Source organism: Ostrea edulis, chromosome 8 (genome assembly GCF_947568905.1).
Source record: "Ostrea edulis chromosome 8, xbOstEdul1.1, whole genome shotgun sequence".
NCBI classification, from domain to species: Eukaryota; Metazoa; Mollusca; class Bivalvia; order Ostreida; family Ostreidae; genus Ostrea; species Ostrea edulis.
The window spans coordinates 13,911,990-13,933,506 of record NC_079171.1 but is presented as its reverse complement, the minus strand read 5'-3'; the positions used below and the strand labels follow the sequence as shown (position 1 = coordinate 13,933,506).

Here is a 21,517-nt window from a genome sequence, read left to right as displayed (position 1 = left end):
TGGTGACGTCTCAATAGGAGTGAAAAATTCTCAAACGGGACGTAAAACAAACAACCAACATCAAATGGAATAGAAAACAAAACTGACCTGGATTTCTCCAAAAGAACTTAAGTCAAAACTTGGACTTAAGTCTGAGATTTTACTCAAATTTTGACTGCTCAAATAGAAGAAAACTCAAACTTAAGTTTGAGATTTTTTCGAGAAATCCAAGCCTGGTATACAATGTACCGGTACATGTATATACAACACCCCCCCCCCCCCCCCCCCCCCCAAAAAAAATCCTTTATTAGCCTTCTCCATGTATTCTCTTCTTTCTTCATCTTCCCACTCCGTGATTTTCTAAGTTGATATGATCTCCCTCTCTTTCCTATAGTTTTTCACACTCTCTCTCTTTATCTCTTATAGAACTGTAGATACAGGTATTTAGGTCTATTCAAATGTAAATTGTGAGGATTTATAAGTACCTTTATTATACATGGGGTTCATATATGAGCATAAATCTTTGAATACAATGTATATATATCTCTGTTTTAGGTGTGAACAAAGTATTTGAGACCCTAGCAGACTTGCCAGATACCGTTCCAAAGAAACTGAATTCTGTTGTTGTGTATTTCAAGGAGCTCAGTGGATGAAATCTACATGTTCTGAGAAGTCGACATTGTTTTTATGTATAAATTGTAAATAAATGATGTGAAGAAAAAATTGTTTGGTATGTCTGATTCATTGGGACATAGAATCTACTGCAAACAAGCTGTTCTGTTTGTTAGGCTATTCAGATGACCTTCTCAGTATACACATTTGTTGGAGCAGTCACTAGTGGTACATATGTACCTGACCATGTACTGCTATCTGTTTCACAGAACTCTTTAAATGGATTGCTTCTGGTTTGTAATATTATGTTTAGAAAAAATATTAACAGTTTATTTATATTTGAACAGGCTCCAAGCTGGCAAGCTTAAGTTTGAAAACCAATAATATAGATTGTTATTCATATAAGATGATTTTACAAGTCAGGAGACGCGAGTAATTCAGGTGAGCTAGGTCATTCAGTATCATAGTTATCCATTTGTTAGGACACTTGAGTTATCCGGATGACCTATTTGGTATAGTTATCCGTTTGTCAGGACACTTGAGTTATCCGGATGACCTATTTGGTATAGTTATCCGTTTGTTAGGACACTTGAGTTATCCGGATGACCTATTTGGTATAGTTATTCGTTTGTTAGGACACTTGAGTTATCCGGATGACCTATTTGGTATAGTTATCCGTTTGTTAGGACACTTGAGTTATCCGGATGACCTATTGGGTATAGTTATCCATTTGTTAGGACACTTCAGTTATCCGGATGACCTATGTGGTATAGTTATCCGTTTGTTAGGACACATGAGTTATCCGGATGACCTATGTGGTATAGTTATCCGTTTGTTAGGACACTTGAGTTATCCGGATGACCTATTTGGTATAGTTATCCGTTTGTTAGGACACTTGAGTTATCCGGATGACCTATTTGGTATAGTTATCCATTTGTTAGGACACTTGAGTTGTCCGTATGACCTATTTGGTATAGTTATCCATTTGTTAGGACACTTGAGTTATCCGGACGACCGCTTAATTTATCAGACGGCTGCCAGTTATTCAACTGCTCTCTCAATGAACAAAAATGAAAGCGAGTGTAACCCCACCACCACCACCACTCTGATGATTAGTAACTTATGTGTTTTACAATTGGAGCATTATGGTTTGTTGAACTTGCTGTCAATTTACAAAGTTATATGAATGTTAATTATATCAAATGTCGACTGATAGATTTGGGCATGAGAAAATACTAATGTGTATTAAATATGCCAATATACATTGTACCAGGCAGTAGAATCATGCAGGGGGATGTCCTCTCTTCCACTCTTTGACAACTGTAAATCCCCCACCCTTTCTATTTAGGAATATGAAGTTTTGGCAAAAGAGAAATTGCTAGACCATGTTTCTTTTTGCTTGTCAAAAATTTTAGAAGACAATTTTTTCTCTGACGTACCCCACATTTTGAAAAACGCCGCTACGTATCTGCGTCCCACAATCTAACTTATTTCTAAAAAAAAAAAAAAAAATTAATAACTCAGCAGTACAGACCATGTTTTTTTTTTTATTAGCAGTCATATAAATTAAGTGGCAGTTGCCAGATATTAAGTGGCGACCGCCACCTAAATTTAGAGGCGGCCGCCGGTTAAATCAATATTGATTCTCTACTTTGGCACCTTGCGGATGGTTACTGTGTGCGTTTTATATAAGAAATAAATGACCATCACATTTAATCTAGGAGCTGAGCCAGCGTACATCCCAAACAAATGAAGTACTGTAAGTTCCTAAATATACGTGAGGAATTTATCATCGCGTAATTTTGCTAGATTTAGCATCAATCGCAAATTAAAATTACTGGCATTTATTTCAATATTGCTAAAATACATGTAAAGACTTGATCAACAGAGCACTCGCGAAAATATGTTCTCACGATTTGATGTAGACGAGTCATTTCGCGATATTAAGTACATGAATCCACAGTATTCTTCATTTTAAAATGTTTGAGGTTTGAATTAAGAATGATTAACACCCCACTATGGTGGCCAACTTCCTAATAATTAAAAAATGATTGCCAGTGTCTTATTTCTTGTCCATAATCGCGAGAGTTTGTCTTGTAAGGTACCTATATCAATTAGAAACATATCACTGCTTCACGGGTGTCAATCAGTAAAGGGGGAGGGGTGAGGGCGGCCGGGCTTGGAATTTGCCTATAGCAAACATGAAAAATTGCTCGAACAGAATGGGGGATGGGGTCGCCCATTTTATACTATTGACAAGTGCTTGCTTGGTATTAAACCGTTCAAAAGTATTTTAAAATATTAAAATTATCCATGCATCACGATCAATTCTTAACACATTTCAAGCAAAACAAAAAACAAAAAAAACAACAACAAAAACACGAAACAATGTGAACTATGATACTTGTATTTCGGTGGATACATTTTTATACTGAACGTAAAGTAAAAGATAAAATCTTGCAAATGTATACGAATCAGTATATATAGCGTTTTTTTTCCTTTTGGACCGGGTGAGGGGGGCAGGAAGCTCTTTTAGTGACCGGGATATCATGGGGTGGGGTTTTTTCCGATGTGCCTTGGGTTTCTGATTTCGCGAGACCATTGTTGAGGGGTATGGTGTCGGACGGTTAAAGTCGTTGATAATCGCCTCGTTATGGTTTCCTTTGTAGTGTTTTACACGAATTAAACATTGTTGGTGATAATTTGTCGTGAAGCACATCCCACCGTTATCAAAAATATTCTATATACCGGTACTTCTCGATACTGGGTACTTGAAAGATGATTGAGTTTCCACCATTGCAATCTTTTATTTGAAGTTCCCCTTTCCATGTTTTGAATTTCGTTTTCTTTCGTGCGACTATCGATGCCTCTTGCAACATTTTTCCTCGTTTGGATGTTAATCGACATCACTGCAGCTCCACCCCACAGACAACGTCGCCCGGCCTGTATGACCCTCTCTCTTAGGCGGCATTCGCTGTATTGCGGACAGTCACGTGACATTTGCTGTATTGCAGACAGTCACATACTAAATCAGTCAAACACGTTTTAGCACTTTCAAACTCAACACGTGTAATTTTCAGATTCTCTTCTGATTCAGTCATCCTAAGTTCAGTGGGGGGGATATATACCGAAAGTAATTCGATGACTGGAAGTGGTGGCGTGCTCCTGTAATCTAGCTCGTACTTGGAGGTCAGAGTTGAGTTCTTTTGTTGAGTGTACTTTTTGGTCCACGAGAAACGGTATGACCGTATTTGAGGGCGAAGCATAAAGTACTGGTTTTCGTATTTATACTCATATCAGGCTGGTAGAGAATGAATGATTCCAGCTGAACAACAGCAGGGCCATGACGTCTCGTGAGAGCGATGCGACTCAAGGACCTTTTGTTAATTAGATCTGTAATCGACATAATGTTGAGTTGTGTTACTAACACCGTGTTTATAGGTATTGGATTTTCTTCACTATACCAGTGTCACATTCTGCCACAAAGAGATTATCTCTGTTGTCCACACATAAACCCCATGGACGCCACAACTCGCAGTTATCTATGAAACGGAGGAACTGTCCGTCATGATCTAGGATGTGGATACAGTTGTTGTAGTAGTCTGTTGTCAGGATGTGACTCTGGCTGTCTGTAGTGATGCCGACTGGAATAAAGGATTCATTGGTATTAGAGGGATGACCAGTGTATTTAAATCGGAGTTCACCTGCCTGATTGACCACCACTACTGCTTTAGCTGTCCAGTCAGCCACGCAGATATCTAGGTTCCTATTCTCACTGATGTATTTAGTGTTATAACGACCAGTTGAATAGAGAGGTTCGCCCTGATCATCAAACTGAATGGATTGTGTCTCTGTGGAGCCAGAGTAACGGACAACTTTGGATTTTTGTCTATCATCACTGTCCATGGTAACCAGGATATCATCAGCGGCGGTACTGCAGACATTGAGAGGATCCCACCCCTGTAGGCTGACCAACTTCTGTATCTTTTTCTTCTTCACCATGTTTACAGTTCTTGCTTCATTATCAGTATAAACAAGATATCTTTTCCGTGTCACGGCTATGTCATGTGGCCAGTTCCCTGACTTGGTTTCGATTGATTTCAGTAGTTTGTCCTGGAGGTCGAGGAGCTTCATGATTTTGTCATTCCCACGTGTCCAAACTTCTTCCTCGCTGAGACAGGCAACACTGTTTAGATATGCATACCCAGTGTTTGTGGTGGCGATGAGTCGTGGTTCATTATGTACTGAGCCTACTAAAGGGGACGAGACAGCCTCTGGTGTCTTCATTGGTTTGACTGGAGGAGACGAGACAGCCTCTGGTGTCTTCATTGGTTTGACTGGAGGAGACGAGACAGCCTCTGGTGTCTTCATTGGTTTGACTGGAGGAGACGAGACAGCCTCTGGTGTCTTCATTGGTTTGACTGGAGGAGACGAGACAGCCTCTGGTGTCTTCATTGGTTTGACTGGAGGAGACGAGACAGCCTCTGGTGTCTTCATTGGTTTGACTGGAGGAGACGAGACAGCCTCTGGTGTCTTCATGTTGTCGGCATGTTCTCTCTCTATAATGGCTAATGGTGACAGAGAACCAAACATTTCGTTGAGTTGTTCTCTGTTTATTTTCTGAGAAGAGAAACTTGGTACTGTAACTTTAGGAGGCAATGTTCTAAACTCGGAAATTCTAGATTTGTAAGTAGATGTTAGGGAGATATCATCTGATTCTAGAATGGATTTCAAGTCGGACATGATCTTTTTGAGTTCAGTAATTTTTTGTGTTATTTCATCTGTGTTTTTATTCAGGGTAAACAGGTGTTCGTTTTTCATCTCCTCAATATCCGATTTCCGTTGATTGACAATGGCGTTGATATCTTCGTGCCAGACTTCTCCCTGTTGGTCAGCAGCTATTGTCAGATTCCCGTAATTCATTTCTAACTCGGCTATCTCAGTTTGAATATCAGTGGCAAATTCTTCATATCGGGGATATATTCTGGTCTCTAGCTCTTCCAAATCTTTTCGTAGACATATTGTTTTAGAATTGAGTTTTTTCAGGACATCACATAAAACGTGCCCTCTATGTTTATCTGAGATGCAGGTAGAACAGACAGGAATGTCGCATTTCTCGCAGTAAAGTTCACAGTGTTTGTCGGTGTGCTTTGGGCATTTTGAAAAGTTAGAGGTAAATTTTCTTTGCTTATAGTTCACAACTTTATGTCTTTCAGATGAATCAGAGAGGTGCTCCCCAACACAAGCCTTGCATAGATTTACATGACAAAGTTCACAATGACTCTGTAAGGGGACTCTTTTACAAAGGTCACATAGTTGGGCGTCCTGAGAACTGCGCCTGGGGTCCATTTCTAATGCCGGGTTCACGAGATGCTCTGTCAATAAAAAGGGAATCTTAATTTAAAAAATTTGTCAGGTTAAAACAATTGACAAGGTAGAATTACCGTAGGATAAAAGAAAAACTATGGTCATTCCATTATTTCAAATGTAGTGATATGTATACCAGGCATTTCACTTGTAAACACGCTTGGCATCACGTGACAATTAATCACATGAAATAGATAATTATTCTGATTTTCTTTTCATTTAAAAGTTCTAAATCATGCTCTTCTCATAACTTACTGACACTCTTATAGGTTACATTTTAATCAATTAACTGTTTGTCTCTTAATTTCCAAGTCTTATCGTATTTTTACGGCAGTTACATAATAATCGGGGGTTGATTTAAGAGAATGAAATATCACAGACAGAGACGTGTGGACAGGGTGTGGGTGAGAGGATTCCAACAATTGTTTTATCGTTTGTTTGGTTTTTTAAAACTATTTTAAGCAGACAAGACTGACAGATACTATGATAAAACAAAATACGCATGTAAGTTCAGGCATCACTAAACAAATGACTGTTGGAAAACGTATAGCTCCCTCAGTGAAGAAGGAATGAAACAGTTAACCGCGAATTTTGCTGACCCAAGCTTTGGTGCTATGTAGGCGGGTCATAAATAAAGAGAAATTCAAACTATGATTTGATATGACATTTTTTCCACTCCATGATGATTTTCCAACACAAGGTACACTGAAAGTTCTATGACAGTGACTTTGCACAATATTGTGTCAGAAAAGTATTTCTAAATGATTTCACCGATCCATTTCTCACTTTCTGTCGAATTATTTAAGAGGTCTATAATCCGGAATCTACAAAATCAAGTCAGCGAAAACAAAATGGCGTCGAAATATGTTTGACTTTTGCATAGCAACCAAGCTTTGTGTCGCTTAACATGTGGATATTGCTTAGCCTTCTGGGGACGGGGAAAATAAATTCTACCCCATATCTAATTAATATGATCACATAAATATCAATACTAGTGACACTGTGTTCAATAAGAGAATATGTATATAATTTTGCCTCACCTGTGCATGTAGATCCAACATGACCTCCCTGTTAGTCACATTATGATATTAATTAAATACCCGTGCGGCGTGTCAGCCAGCCCATACTAGAGGTCTACCAATGTGTTATGTTTAAATAGTAAATTTAAAGTTTTCTTTGACCTAGTTCATGTTAGATAGCTATGTAAACATTAACGTCAGGAGAACTTTCAAACTACATGTGTTGCAGTAGTCTTGTCTCGTGAAATTCTCCATTTATTGTTATTCTCCATCGAATTTGGAAACCAAAATATTCAGATTAAATTTGATTTGAATAGTTCGTTTGAATTCTTAAATATTGATAATAATTGAACGTTTCTATACTATACATGTATATACATTGTAATTATGGACTTGATTTGTTTGTACTTTTATGTCGGCTAATCGGAATCTTTTGGTTTTAATATGATGATTAAGCATTGTACCTTACTGTAACATTTAAAGATATTTTTTATCTGTTACATTCAATTAATTAATGTAATTCATACATTGGCGAAAATGACGAAACAGCCCAGATAGTGAGATATTATTGGGGCCTTGTTGGACCAAACGTTCTTTTAATGTTGGGCCACTGTTGGTATACAACATTGGGCCGGCGGCAATCGGCTCTCAATCAGACCAACCTGTTGGCTCAATGTTGGGCCAATGTCTTTGATATATTGGGACGCTGTATGCATTCATCATTGGACCAACAGCAATTTCTTCGTGGTCCTTAATCCGCTACATGCACTGTACATGTTGGATCATTGATGTCCCAATGTTATAAATGATTTCCACGTTGGCCCTTAGTTGTATTTTAAACATGTCGGCTCATTGGTGGTCCTATTTGTTAGCTGGTCTAATTTGATAGTGGTCTTTAAAAATGCTGTCTTTCCTTTATTTAAGAGCTAGAACTCCAAATGGCTTTTTAGTTAGTCTAAGAATACCTCCACAAGACCTTAAATTAATATATCAACATAGTATTTCACACTATTACAGCCAGATAAAAGTAATTGAGCTAAAAGAAAGAGAGTAATTCAAAATCTAAAATTATATACTAGTATTTATTTTAGATTTAATCCATTTCAAATTTTAAGCATTTCAATCTGCTCAACATCTTCTCTCTCAGTCTCTTCCATCCTTTTCTTCCGTCCTCCGTCTTTGTCCTTGGTATAACACGGTATCTGTCTTTGGCACGACACAGTCCCTCCTTTATAGAGGTCTCTATCCCCTTGTTGGAGAAATCTGCTGTTGCACGGTTTCTTTAAAAAATTATCTGAAAAACTAGTTAATGGTATTTGTACACTGCCTTCATCCTTACCTTAATGACAAAATTTATAAAAATGTATACATTTGGTTTATTTGGGTAAATGCTCCAGGTTTTTTTTAACATTGAGCATAATAAAATTCATTTCCTTACTTTACTTGATATAACATATTGAAATTCCGTTTTGTTCTGATAGAGAATATTTTACTCATCACTGCTTTACTGAAAATGCAACACAAAATATTTCATCTGTAGATGCAAAAGTAGTCATATTTGTGTAATGAATTAGTATATATATAGCCACAAGTGTACTAGCTTAACCCTTTCTTTACCGTATCGGTCAATTTGACCGATGGCGCGTAAAAACAGGACTACGCAAAAGGAGTGCCTCTAAATCTTTGACACTACGGTCATAAGATATATGATCTATGTATCATGTTTTTGGACATTTTCTCTATTTTTTAACTATGTAAAAATCAATTCAGTAAGTAAAGCCATTAGATTACCAAAAGCATTTAAAGCAAAGGATGGCTTCGTCTAAATATGACACAATGCTTTGTCGCAAGGTAATTTTCCCCTTCGATATGATTTTTTTTATTTCCCTTATGAATGCAATATTTTTAATATTTTTGAAAAGCATATATTCCCTACTTTCAGAAGATATAAAAATTATTTTTAATGCATTGCAAAGTTATAAGAATATAGCAATATTTTGCACATGTAGGTTTTCTTATGATTTTATTCTCAATGTTTAAACAGATCGGCATTTTACCTATACTTATATATAGAAATAGGGAAACGTAAATACAGCCTCTAAAAGTAGAGATTAAATTTCCTTTCTGATGGGCTCTTATTCGTGTTACAATTCTCGGTAGGTTTTAGATTACGATAAAATAAAATTGGGACATGCTGCGCGGTTTTCTTTAAAATTAACGACAAAACGTCGTCGCTGAAAGCAATCGACGCGCGTCGCACAATAAAGTGGTGAAAACTATTTGTATTGTCCTCTATTAGTAAATTCAGTACCTTTTGATACACTACAACAATATACATATATGTATGAAATAATCAGCCAGGTTATCTCTGCTTTTTTCAGAAAGCTTAAAACCATTATTGGTATATAACAGTTACACAACCTATAAACACCTACTGAGAATGTTACATCGGCAATGTATATTGAAATATTCCATTCATTTGTAGCACATGTATGCAATCCCTTACCAAATGTCACTTCAAATACAGGACTTCTCTACCTTTAAATAAATTTGAGCGAAACTGTCCCTTGCTACCATGAAACTTAAATTTTGTTTTAAACACAAGCCAACAATTCTTAATTGTAATTTCTTTTCATCTTTAAAAAGGGTATTGACATCCCAATATTTAGTGGGAAGGTCCCAGGTATCATCTGCTAGTGACAGTATACTGGCAAATCCAGACATACATTGGTTCCAAGGATGTTGATGTGGAGGACACAGGGACACTTGATCCAAAAACTGTGATATTTCATTTGGAGTGACAACCTGGCATTCAGTTGGTATGACTCTGAGAGGTTGAATATAGGGTTAAATTGGTATACATTTGGTTAACATTCAAATAAATTCAGATAATAATTCACAAATGGAATCATGGCGTTATGATACACTGATATATGTGTGTACCATTTAACTGTTTTTACTGCATTACTAGGTATCACATACATACAAAAAGAGACAAAACACGGAAATTATTCTGTTTCTAATTAGAAGGTATGACAAGTTTTCTAAATGCTGACAAATAAGGTATGGTGGCAAATATTGATTTTATTTGCAATTTTCTTTTAGATATGGGACCAGATTATTCAGAGAACAGAAGATTTTATGAAGCTGTTTTGACAAAAGATTTGGTCTTCTCCATCTATATTGCCATCAACCATTATGCTGAGATGGTCATATCTAGAGGGAAGAATTGTCATGTGCTTCACAAGGAAGTTCGCAGCCTCTCAATGAAAAGGATACTAGTTTTCAAAAACTGATATTGTGACAGTGATTTCCAGTTTAAAACGAGTAATAAAATGCATAATAAAAAGATTACGTTTACCAAAATTAATCTGGCTGCACATCTAACACATTTATTAAATGTGTACTCAATTACCTCATAAGTAATTAAATACATAATTTTCAGAGGGTCTTGATTATAGAAAACATTTACAGACCCAATTGAGTATTCGAAAGCTCTGACAATACATTAGTATTTAGGGCCCAGTATTAAAAAATACCACCTCTCCCAGATTTTTGTGCATTATCTTATACATGTCTGCTGTAAAGTTCCAGTCGATAGACAGATATTGGTCAATGCATGCCCCTATCGGAACAACTCAGTATCAGGAATTGTGTCTAGAAATATTTTTGTTAAATATGATGCAAGTACATTTAAATCTAATGATTGAAAGTAAGTGGGGATCCGGGTTAGAATAGGTCCTCAGTATCCCTTGCTTGTCGCAGAAGGCGACTAAATGGGGCGGTCCTTTGGATGAGACCGCAAAAACCGAGGTCCCGTGTCACAGCAAGTGTGGCACGATAAAGATCCCTCCCTGCTCAAAGGCCATAAGCGCCGAACATAGGCCTAAATTTTGCAGCCCTTCAACGGCAGTGATGACGTTTCCATATGAGTGAAATATTCTCGAGAGGGACGTTAAACAATATTCAATCAATCAATCATTCGTATATGTTGAACTTGGGGAGGAAAAACGGGAGTACTTTTTGATAACATTTGATAAGGTGTTGTTGCTTAGCAACCAAATATATTTGAATACAAAAAATTTATTTATTTTAAATTAACAATAAAGATCTTTGTTTTAATGTTGCAATATTTATTCTATTTAGTGGAACATAATGGCAAAACGTCATATTATTAGAAAATGATGGATATGTATATAAAGTGTGAAGTTTCCATTTTATGACCTTTGACCTTAATTCTCTTCATGATATTTTTTGTTAAAACCCCTTTAAAATGATTAAGATCTATTTAAAGATTATGTTTTTAAAGTAATGTGACATTTACTAATCATCATGCAATGTAATTATGTTTAAATTGTGTCGAATGGATGCAGAAAGGCAAATTGTGGTCAAAATTGTACTACAAGTGTTGTTACTTAGCAACCAAAAATATTTGGTTTCAATAAAATTGATTAATTTGATTGTGATGTTTTTGTAGTATTTTAAAAGGCATATCAGCTCATGCATTTAGAATTTCCTATTTTTGACTTTAATCTAGTAAGAGGAGTTGTAAAAAAGATTGCAATAATGTGCACTTACATGACCTTTGACCCCGTAGACCTCTTTGAGGTCATGAGATACCTTGACAAACTCTATAAGAAATTGTTCCCTGTCCAATTCCTAACAAAATTATATGTTATATGCCTACCCTAAATCGTGATACATGCAGATTTAAATCGATGTAAAAATAATTGTCATTTAGTCTTTAAAAACCTCTAAAATCTGCCGGTAGAGAAAGGGTTAAATATTCAGATAAATCGTATGTTGTATATGTAAATCCATTTCTAACCACAAAAAATATTTTCAAGGTCATGGGAGCCACTTGACCTTGATACTCACTGGTTTGTAGGCCCTATCATCCTCTTATAATTTCTACAGATTCCAGGTCACTATCAGTCCCAGTTCTAAAGCTACACCAGTGTCTATGTTCATGGTCAGACAGTCTGATTAAAGTCAAGCCTTTACCAACTGTTTTATACTTCACGCAACAATCAAAATATAAAAGAGCTGGCCAAGGTTTCAATTATTATGTGCATTAATTCAAGTGATGCACACATCAACTGAATGATTGCTCTCTTCAACTGAATTGTAGCAAATCAATTGTTGATATCATGAATTCATTTCAAGAGAACAGCAATTCAATGATAGAGTGCACCAATTCAGCAGAATAATCAATGCTATCATCAGTTCAATTGATATGTACAATAATTCAGAGTTGAAGATATCATTATTCATTGAAGAGACCTTTAATTGAATTGTTATGTGCATCACATGAATTGATGTGATCTTAAAAAAATTAAAGATATCTTCAATTATTTCAGTTTATGTTAACTTGGCGTAATAGGTATATTGTACAAAAAGCAGAACAATAATAAGAACCGAGCAAAAACAATGAGTCTCTTTGGGATACTTTAAAAAAGGGTTACGTTTAGGGAGGTCCGAGAAAGTAAATTTCCACACATGAATTATGAAGGACTGCTCCGAGATTCGGTGATGGCATCAGTCCAAATATTCAGCCGAGTCGAATCTCAACCGAGATTAGGGTGTTGTGGGGTGTACCTTTTATTCATTGGATAGGGTCATAAAATATTTTATCAAGGTAGCAGCCAGAATAAAGTAATAGAATTTGAAAGGGGTTCAATAATAATTGAAAGTCTTTTTTCAGTATGTTTATCTTAATTTTTCTCCATTTGTGAAACATCATACTGTCACAATCTTAGGGGGAATGACAATTCCGGTACCAACATACGTACGACAAGGCCATAGGACAACTGAAGCAGCTGGGACCCTGATAAACTTTGTAACTGAAACCTGGGCCTCCTGTCCCCCTCCAGGGCGTCCGAACGTCATAGGGACCTTCGTTTCTCCCAAGGTCATGGTGCCATGCTCCAGGTTTAAATGAGTCTTCTGCTGATGGATAAACTCCATGTCTAGTAACATTTGGTCCTGCAGGGGGGTCACATACAGATCAACATTATGTTCTGTGTCTCCGAGGCGGATTCCCACAGGGCCAATGATGAAGCCCCTCATCCTGGCATTTTGGCCTGCCTGAACCAAGATCATGTGCTGTTTGATGGGAGGCTTGGGGTCGAGCTCCTCGTAGACCCAGGTGGACAACACACTCACTTCTGCCCCAGTGTCTACCACTGCCTGTAGTCCCACTCCCTGGACTACCATTTCGACCATATATCCGGTCGTTGGGCCTATCTGCCCTATTGGAACAGGCGAGTCTTCGTGGGATTCTCCCGCATGCCGGAATGGCATATCCATTCTCCCGTTCTCAGCTTGGCCACTGACCACCCCCAGCCCACATTCCTCCTTGGGCTGATACTGCGCCCTAACTGGCTCCGGGCACTCGCTAGACTCGGGCGCGGGGTCCGCACCTACACAATAATGTACCTGCTCCTCCTGAATGGACGAGCGCTCCAGATCTGGAAATTCCTCCGAATCATCCGGAAAATCCTCCCCGTTCCCCTGGTTCACTGCACCGAATCCTGGCAGTTCCGGCACCACGATATCCTCAGGGAGCCTGAATCCTTATAACATACACCAGGGAGAGGGCTCGTATTTGTCCTCCTCCCACCCTATGACCCAGTCCTCGGATTCCTCCTCCTCCTCGGGTGCCTCCCTGAACCTTACTTGGAGCGTGCCCTTCCTGGAGCGGCGCATACAGGAGGTCGCCTTCCTGTATCCTCCTGCAGTCCGACTTGTCCCCATACGAGCATTGCACGGCCCTGGTCTAACTGTGGAGCGCTCTGGAGTCAACATCCTGACTTCCCGCTGTGTAGGCCCTCCACTAGACTGTGGCTGGTGGGTCTTGGCTCCCCACCCCCTTGGTTCTGATAAACGTTGATGCATGGCGTGGCTATCTCTAGGCTTGGCCTTGACCTCTTGACCCTGGTTCGCGTCAGCTTTTTTCCCTCAGTTCCGAGCATTCCCGCTTGAAGTGCCCCATGGCCCCGCACTTGTAGAAGCCTACTGGCTTCCGATTGCCACTTGAGGATGGCGATGAAGGTCTCCGAGGAGAGGGGGTCCGCCCTCGGAGTTCCTTCTCTAACTTTTGGAGGCACTGGCGCATCTCTCGAGTTCCTTGTAGGAATCGGGTTGGTGTGGGGGCTCCTCCTGGGCTACCTGCCTCACAACCCTCCTTAGGCTTAGATGATTTGGTCTGCCTCGAATGCTGGTAATATTGCATCCAGTCCTCGACGTCATAACACAGCCGCGGTATGGCACATCTGACACGGATGGGAAGGCCTGTGTGGCTAGGGTGAGCACCCTTTCTGCCCAATGTCTCAATGACCCGTCCACATTCTGAGACGCCGACTGGAAGTTCAGCTGGTGTGAGAGGTCTGGCGCTGATTACCCGAAACGCTTCTCAAATTTCCTCAGGATGTCGGCCAATGAGAGGTTGCGATCAGTGTCGAGCAACAGGGTGTAGTAATCACTTGGCTGTCCCCTCCAATGAGAAGGAGAACTGGTCATGCTGTTCAGGCTCAGTCCACTGTTGGCTACGTGCCAGGCGAACGAATTTGTACAGGAAGGACTTCCAGCTGGTTTTCCCATCATACCGCAAATCCTTGTACTTAGGCTCGTTTCTTCCAGTGCCCGTCTCGTATCCCCCTGCCCTAAGGGGGCGGGCATGGGAGGGTGGGGCACCGGAGCGGGCCCCTGGATCAACGGTCCAAGGAAGTGTGTGTGTGTCGGGAGCAACTAACTGGGGCCGAACGTAAACTACTGTACTTCCCTCATCCCCTAACTCACAGGCCGTGGTGCCAGGATAAGTGGAGGGTTCCTGTTGATAGGGTGGAGTCATCATGGTAGGGTGGGGAAAAGGTGTGCTAGCGTAACCGCCAAGCATGGGAGGTACCAAGTCCTGGGGATGGGGGGTATTCCGTCCAACCCAAGAGTCTTACACATGTGAAGGGTAGGCATGTGTGGGTGGGGACCCTGTAAGCAGATCATTAGCTCTGGCTGGCCGGGGGGGGGGGGGTAATTCCCATAGGAAATCCCTGGCTCCGAAAAAGGGGCGACTGGGGATACTGTCTGGGAGCGGGATGCTGTGAGCGAAAACCTAACCCCTCCCTGGGGTAAACTCTGACTAAGCTGGCCTACAGCTTGATCATCGCCCCATTAGCAAAGGAGTGGGGCCGAAAACCTCCGTGCCACCTGGAGCATAGGGTAAGACAAGTACAATAAGTAGGGTAACGCCTTGGAGTGGAAATTTTGCGGTCATATCTGCCCATTTATCAATCTTTTTATCGTACGTATGTGTAGGATGGTTCCGTTTTTCTTCTTCTTTTGTAATAAAAGAAACACGACGTGATTTTAATTTTATCATAATTCACTAGAACCCATGTTTTTTTTTAACTGAGAAGACAACCACCCATACAAATACATTTTTCCAAATCACCACACCCATCCAAAAAAATATCGACTGCCGTCCCTCCTCCACTACGTTTTTGTTTTTTTGCTGGAATAGCCCTCAGTGGTTCTTGATAAGATTTTTAAAGATTTCCCCTATATATTTCTATGTAAAACTTTGATCCCCTATTGTGGTCCCATCCTACCTACGGGGAACATAATTTGAACAAATTTGAATATGCACTATGTCAGGAAGCTTTTATGTAAATGTCAGCTTCTTCGGCCCATTGGTTCTTAAAAAGAACGACGACGTCGACAGACAACGGAAAACTTTTGATCAGAAAAGCTCACTTGAGACTTTGTCTCAGGTGAGCTAATAATAAAATTCATATGACACCCTACATCAAACAAATTACTCTAAGGCGCTTTACAAGGGTAAGAAGAGGAATGCAACAATAAACAATTAAATGAAATTAAATGAAAGTATGACACAAGATCTTATATCTGTAAAATTATCGAAATAAAAAAAGTATCTTTCAGATCAATACGTTTATTTTGTGTTGTCTGGTTTAAATAACACTCATGATGATGTTATCCATACTACAGATGAATGTCGACTACATTACGTTACTAAACAGTGAAATAGGCCTATGAAGCGCGAAACTTCGAGACGTAGTGCAGTAGAATGTTTCCTTGACTTTGTGACTTACTTGCCGACTCACCTGTAAACACATTATCAAACAAGGAATTTAAACATCCTGATTTTCCCCACTGTCATTTACCATATACGATTTCATTGCATAGGGCCTTTAATCCATTTCATACATCAGTTTACCCATTGATATCATTATTATATGATTCTTCAATCAAGGGGTTCACATTCTGAGAATTTAGCTGTAAAAAGTACATCATAACTTGAGTTTTAACAAAAGCAATTGAAAGTCTGCCTAGTTCACACAATGATGAAATATTGCATGCTGATTTGTTGAGTCCTAGAACTGTTTTACAATAGCTAACATGTACTTTTTAAAGACATTTTTCTTATAAATCTTATAAATCACATATTTGGAGTAAACCATTGGTTCTATATATATTTCTTCATTGACTAGAGAGAGGGGGATGTACAGAAGATAAATAGGGAGAAAGCTATAGGCTTGAGACGATGAAGTTATCCATACTTCAGATGACTGTGTAATTTATAGCAAAATAGAGAAGTTAGGAATTAAAATTGATTAATAATAAACTTGCATAAATTAGATCTATTTGTATCATTTGTGTCATTTGTATAGAGTGCTAAAGTTGGTCAATGTAATAAGAATATACTTAAGTTGCTGTCAATACTACGTACATTACCGAGTTTACGAAGGCCTAATCAGGTCACTGGTTGTATGACATGCACTGTAGACTACCACAGACGAATAAAAATGTCGTCATATCATGAATTATCACACGTTTGATTTACAATCGGATCACGTGTTCGTCCTTTTCTGACTAGGACATTCCACCAGTGCCAGACCATTCACACATTTTACAACAGGGAAATAAAACGTTCCAATACATCCATTCAGATATATCGAGTTCATTATAGTCAAAGTGCATTTAAACACTACTGAAGATATATTGGAAGGGATACGACGTGCTATACAGTTAATACATGGAAAAGCGATACATTACGGTAATGTCAATTGTTATGACTTGATTATTGTGTTTTTGTCTGGTTTTATTTTTGTTTTCTTTTTTTAAATTTCACTTTTGTTTGTTATTCATTTTTTTTTAAATCATCCAATTTGTATATGTTTCGGGACTGAGTCTGAAATTCGGAAATTAGTGCGTTGAAAATCGTTTTTATAAGACGGAATTTGTGTAGACGGATTCACGATTTCCCCCAAAATTTTGCTTTTTACTTTACCGTTTAATGTGTTAAATTAAATGAAAGTTTCACCAAAAATTAAGGTTATATAGATCTACATATTACATGCGTTATGATAGAAGCTAATTCTAAAGGGTTTAATCATTGAGGTATGTTCGGTTAATTATTGGTTATAAGGTCTGTGGACACGTACCCAGTTATACAGGGGATTCTGCAATGCATATGATTTACAGGAATGTCTGTTGTCTACAAGGCAAAAAACGAACTTATTCAATATATTTACGATGATTTTTTCAGCCAATTTACCTAATCAATATATTTACTACGATTCATATTACAAAATCAAGATATAATTCAACAAGGATTTAACCTAACCCTTTACTCCCCTAAATCCTATGTCCCCGTACAATTGGCCCTTACCAATGGTTCAGACTACCGACCTGAGGTTTCTTACCAGCTGATGTCTCCAGCTCACTTTGACACAGGGGTACAGACTTGTTTAGCTTTTATTGCCAAGTGTCAAAGCTACGATGGTGGATCAGCTAGCCAACTTACACTATAAGGCTTACATCTATAGCCCACATTTTTGTAGGTCTTCCGTACGTAAGTCTTCGTAGCGGTAAATTACCGGTATACATGCAGGTTTTCAATTAGGTACGGTGTGAATGTAGTCCGGCTCTATGAATAGGTAACGATACACACTGTATAGTACTAAATCAAATGTACTTTCCCTCCTTTTTAGCATGGGTAGCAAGTACTGTTGTATACCTATGTGACATAATACGTCTGATTCTGCCCTACAGGATGGTACAAAAGTAATTCTCTGTAGGTTTCCCATGTCCCAGAAAAATGTTCACATTAAACGCCAATAGATAAGCAAAATGCAAACTGTTATAGGCTTTATTTTGTTCTCAATGGCAAATCAATTATATGCAGTGCCCATTTTGAGGGTCCCTTAACAAATGTATCCATACCAACAATATTCCCTTCAAAACCATTAAAAGAAATCAACCAGTTTCAGTGATAGTACACCTTGCTCCTCTGCATGCTGACTACAATGAAAATGCAGCGTTAAAGAAAATGCCCCCGAACCAAATATTTCATATGAATCAACAAGTACGGTAAATAAGTATACCCATAGATATATATATATGCCATTACACTTGAGATTGAAGTACATGTAGGTCACTCTTTCTGTACAATAAATGACGTTGAGCACTATTCAATGCAATTTGCATCGGATGGTGTATGAAGACGTGAACAGTTAAGAAAAAGTTCGGTTTTACACAGGCTTTCCAACATCTCAAGTGTTATGGATGTTTTCTGACACTACTTATACATGATGCAGAGAAACTTAACTATTGGGAAGGCGAAAAACGTTCGATAGCAGACAAACCAGGAATACTAACCTGGTACCCGAGGCTTTTTGTTTGTTGAATTTGTTGCTAAACTTCTGTTATTTATTCTGTATGGAAACCATTGCAGTTTGCCATTTTTAGTTATTTTGAAATGTAGTATATTGAAAATTTTCCATTCTCTGTTATCAGTATCCAAAAGCTGACTCCATCTTATTGTCTTTGTACCTGCAGTCACTGAAAAGTTTTTGTTTAAAAATTTTATTTAAAAACTTTGATTTGTTACACGTCAGTACAGTGTAAATGTTTCTTTTAATAAAAGGATTTGGCAACCTTTTAAAGTTAGTGTAAGTACCTGCTTGTTTAATCCTGCTGATAGTTCTCATGAATATTCCAAGTTTTTATAGCATGAATAATACTTGCATATTTCAAGAATTTAATTTTTACATTTGGATAAGTAGCACTAAAAGTTACATAGCTAGAAAAGTACCATCTTCCTCAATAATATAATTAATGTGTCTGATTAAAAAACATTTTCTTACTAATATCGATCATAGGGTTGTAAAACCAAGGTGAATCTGCAGTAACATTAGACTCAGTACAAGTGTTCTGTAATTCGATCCAAGCCTTGAATACATCTATCCAAATTTTGTTTTTTATAACTTTGAAAGTAGATTATTGTATTCAATCCTACAAAATGTGAATTTATTTAGGTTAAAATTTGATATAAATGAAACTATTCAACCCATATTTGTAGAAATAAGATGTCTTACCCAAATCAATTTCATTGAAGCTTTAAATGATTTTAGATTGATCATTTTTAAACCACCGTCCTCGTATTTTTTGACCCTGTGAGTTGAACAACTCAACACAAAGGAGAAAAATAACTTTTCTAATTCTTTACAATAGGCAATAGATGGGTTAGGGATGAACATCAGGATATAATTCAACAATGGTAACACTAATGTTTTAATAGCTGCTATCTTGCCAATAGGAGTTAAATATCTCTTCCCCCATTGATTTAGCATAGATTTTATTTTTACTAATTTTGGGTCATAATTTAATTTAGGTATATTTTACAAGTCGACATCAAAATGTATTACTAGTGAAGTGAATTTAGTAGTACTCCAATTAAATTTCCTGTTGGGAATAAGAACACTGTTATTTTATCTTTTTGAGCCAATCCACATCATGTTTTTGAACATGAAAGTAGGAAACGATATTTCAACTAGAGTATTGTTTTCAAGCCCTAAATTTTGGAAATGGTAAAAAAAAGTTTAGTGTCGGAAAAAAAGTAGGGACGGTCGGGTAACCGGAACCACACATATTTTTTCATTTGACCTAAAGAATTTTAGAAAAGGTTAAACTCTAAAGGAAACATCAGACATCGTCCACCCAAGGGCGTCTATGGTTTATATATAAAGATGAGAAAATGCCCACATTATCTCCGACTTTATTCGGGCCTCAACATCGTTCAGACTTGAAGTTGTAAAATGAAATATATACATGTAACTACCTATTAGCGGTTGAAATTTAGATTGTAAGTGGAAAGTCTGAGGGGGGAATCTAAAATGATAGAAATACATAAATTCTCCATTTGAAATTCAGTGTGAATGAAGTTGTGAAAAGATGAATGTTAGTCAGAGTAAAGTAAAGAAAATGCAGTGATTGGTGAATCCAAATTCTGACGAGTGTCGAACCCTATATATTTCAGTGATCAGTGGTCTTTTTATCGTTGAATTAAATTATATACTTGTGTTGATACATTTGAATGATATAAGTATCCACCTTTCATATCGTTTTGACACAAAAAATCGTTGAAATTAAATAACTCTTAAAACTTTTGATCGGCAAAAACGGGGGCGTGATCTGGACCCCTCTGAATCTGCCCTTTATTTATAGTTATCAAGAGAGTTGTAAATGAGCGTACACGGCTTAGCCAAGATCAGGTGCCCATTTGGAGTTGAATGATGTTATATAACTATAATTTTTTTACAGTCAAATATTATGTGTATGTTGTAATTTGCATTGCAGAGATCAGAAAATCATATCCGAAAATTAGCTTTCCAGTGATATGTAACATTACCTACGTCATGTAACTCCATCAGTGTTAAATTGCAGCACAGAGGTTTAGAAAAAATCACCGTTTTTGGACTGTTATGCAGTTGCACCTGTTTTTTAGCCGGGCTTGTAAAGATGCCCTGGCTATTGGCATGAAAATCGCTAGTTTGACTATAAAGAGCACAACAGAGAAAATTTAAAAAAAACAAAAAAAAAAAAACAAACAGCATCAAAGCAGAAGCTTCCGGTATAAGAATAGTCACAAAAAGAAACGATACTTCATCAACTATATGAATATGGATGAAATTGAACTTTTTGATTGGGAATAGAATGAGAGTGCATGTGTCCAGGGGTCCGTGTTTGCCTAACTATCTATTTTGTATTGCTTGTAGGAGTTATGAGATTGATCACTGTTCGTTATCTTCACCTTGCATATCCTCGGGTAGTTTGGATTCATGTTTATTCAATGTAACATTTCTTTATTTGAATACTACTGCAGTCCTGAAAATATTTAACAGGCATACTAAAGACGACTGAAAGTAGCAAAAATATATTGTAGAACATAGGGCTGAAACGATACGTCCCCTTCACGATACGATACATATTGCAATGCTTATGCAGCGACTCAATACTCTCAATATACAGAAAAAACCAATAACAACATTGAAGGAAAATTAAGTACCAAAACTCACAATCATAGTTTTAAAAGTAAAATATTTCCAAACTGCCAAACGGTAAGATGCATGTTGGCTCTGTACTCTGTAGTTTAAGCCGATAACGTTCATTGTCGTTTTCGTCAGACTCAAGACAAACAACAATCTGAATGTTATTGGACTCTATTACATGTATGTCCC

General features: G+C 37.8%; 2 protein-coding genes across 2 annotated transcripts in view; one reads left to right on the top strand and one right to left on the bottom strand.

Annotated features, from left to right (window-relative positions):
• The window catches only part of LOC125660691 (uncharacterized), a 10,475-nt gene extending 9,588 nt beyond the window's left edge, over positions 1-887 (top strand). Inside the window, exon 4 of the mRNA XM_048892430.2 lies at positions 535-887. Coding sequence (XP_048748387.2) covers positions 535-632 — 98 coding nt within the window. The 3' untranslated portion in view covers positions 633-887. The remainder of the gene's footprint in view (positions 1-534) is intronic.
• A 2,090-nt stretch (positions 888-2,977) lies between these two features.
• LOC125660683 (uncharacterized) lies at positions 2,978-7,061 on the bottom strand. Its single transcript, XM_048892417.2, has 2 exons — positions 6,999-7,061; positions 2,978-5,966 (listed from the first exon to the last, which is right to left on the bottom strand). Exon 2 carries the CDS (start codon positions 5,938-5,940, stop codon positions 4,027-4,029), a length of 1,914 nt encoding a protein of 637 aa, XP_048748374.2. The 5' UTR covers positions 5,941-5,966; positions 6,999-7,061; the 3' UTR covers positions 2,978-4,026.
• Between the last annotated feature and the right edge of the window lie 14,456 nt (positions 7,062-21,517).

Excerpts from the sequence above, each read along its gene's own strand:
- LOC125660683 (XM_048892417.2), bottom strand. The coding sequence starts at position 5,940 with ATGGACCCCAGGCGCAGTTCTCAGGACGCCCAACTATGTGACCTTTGT.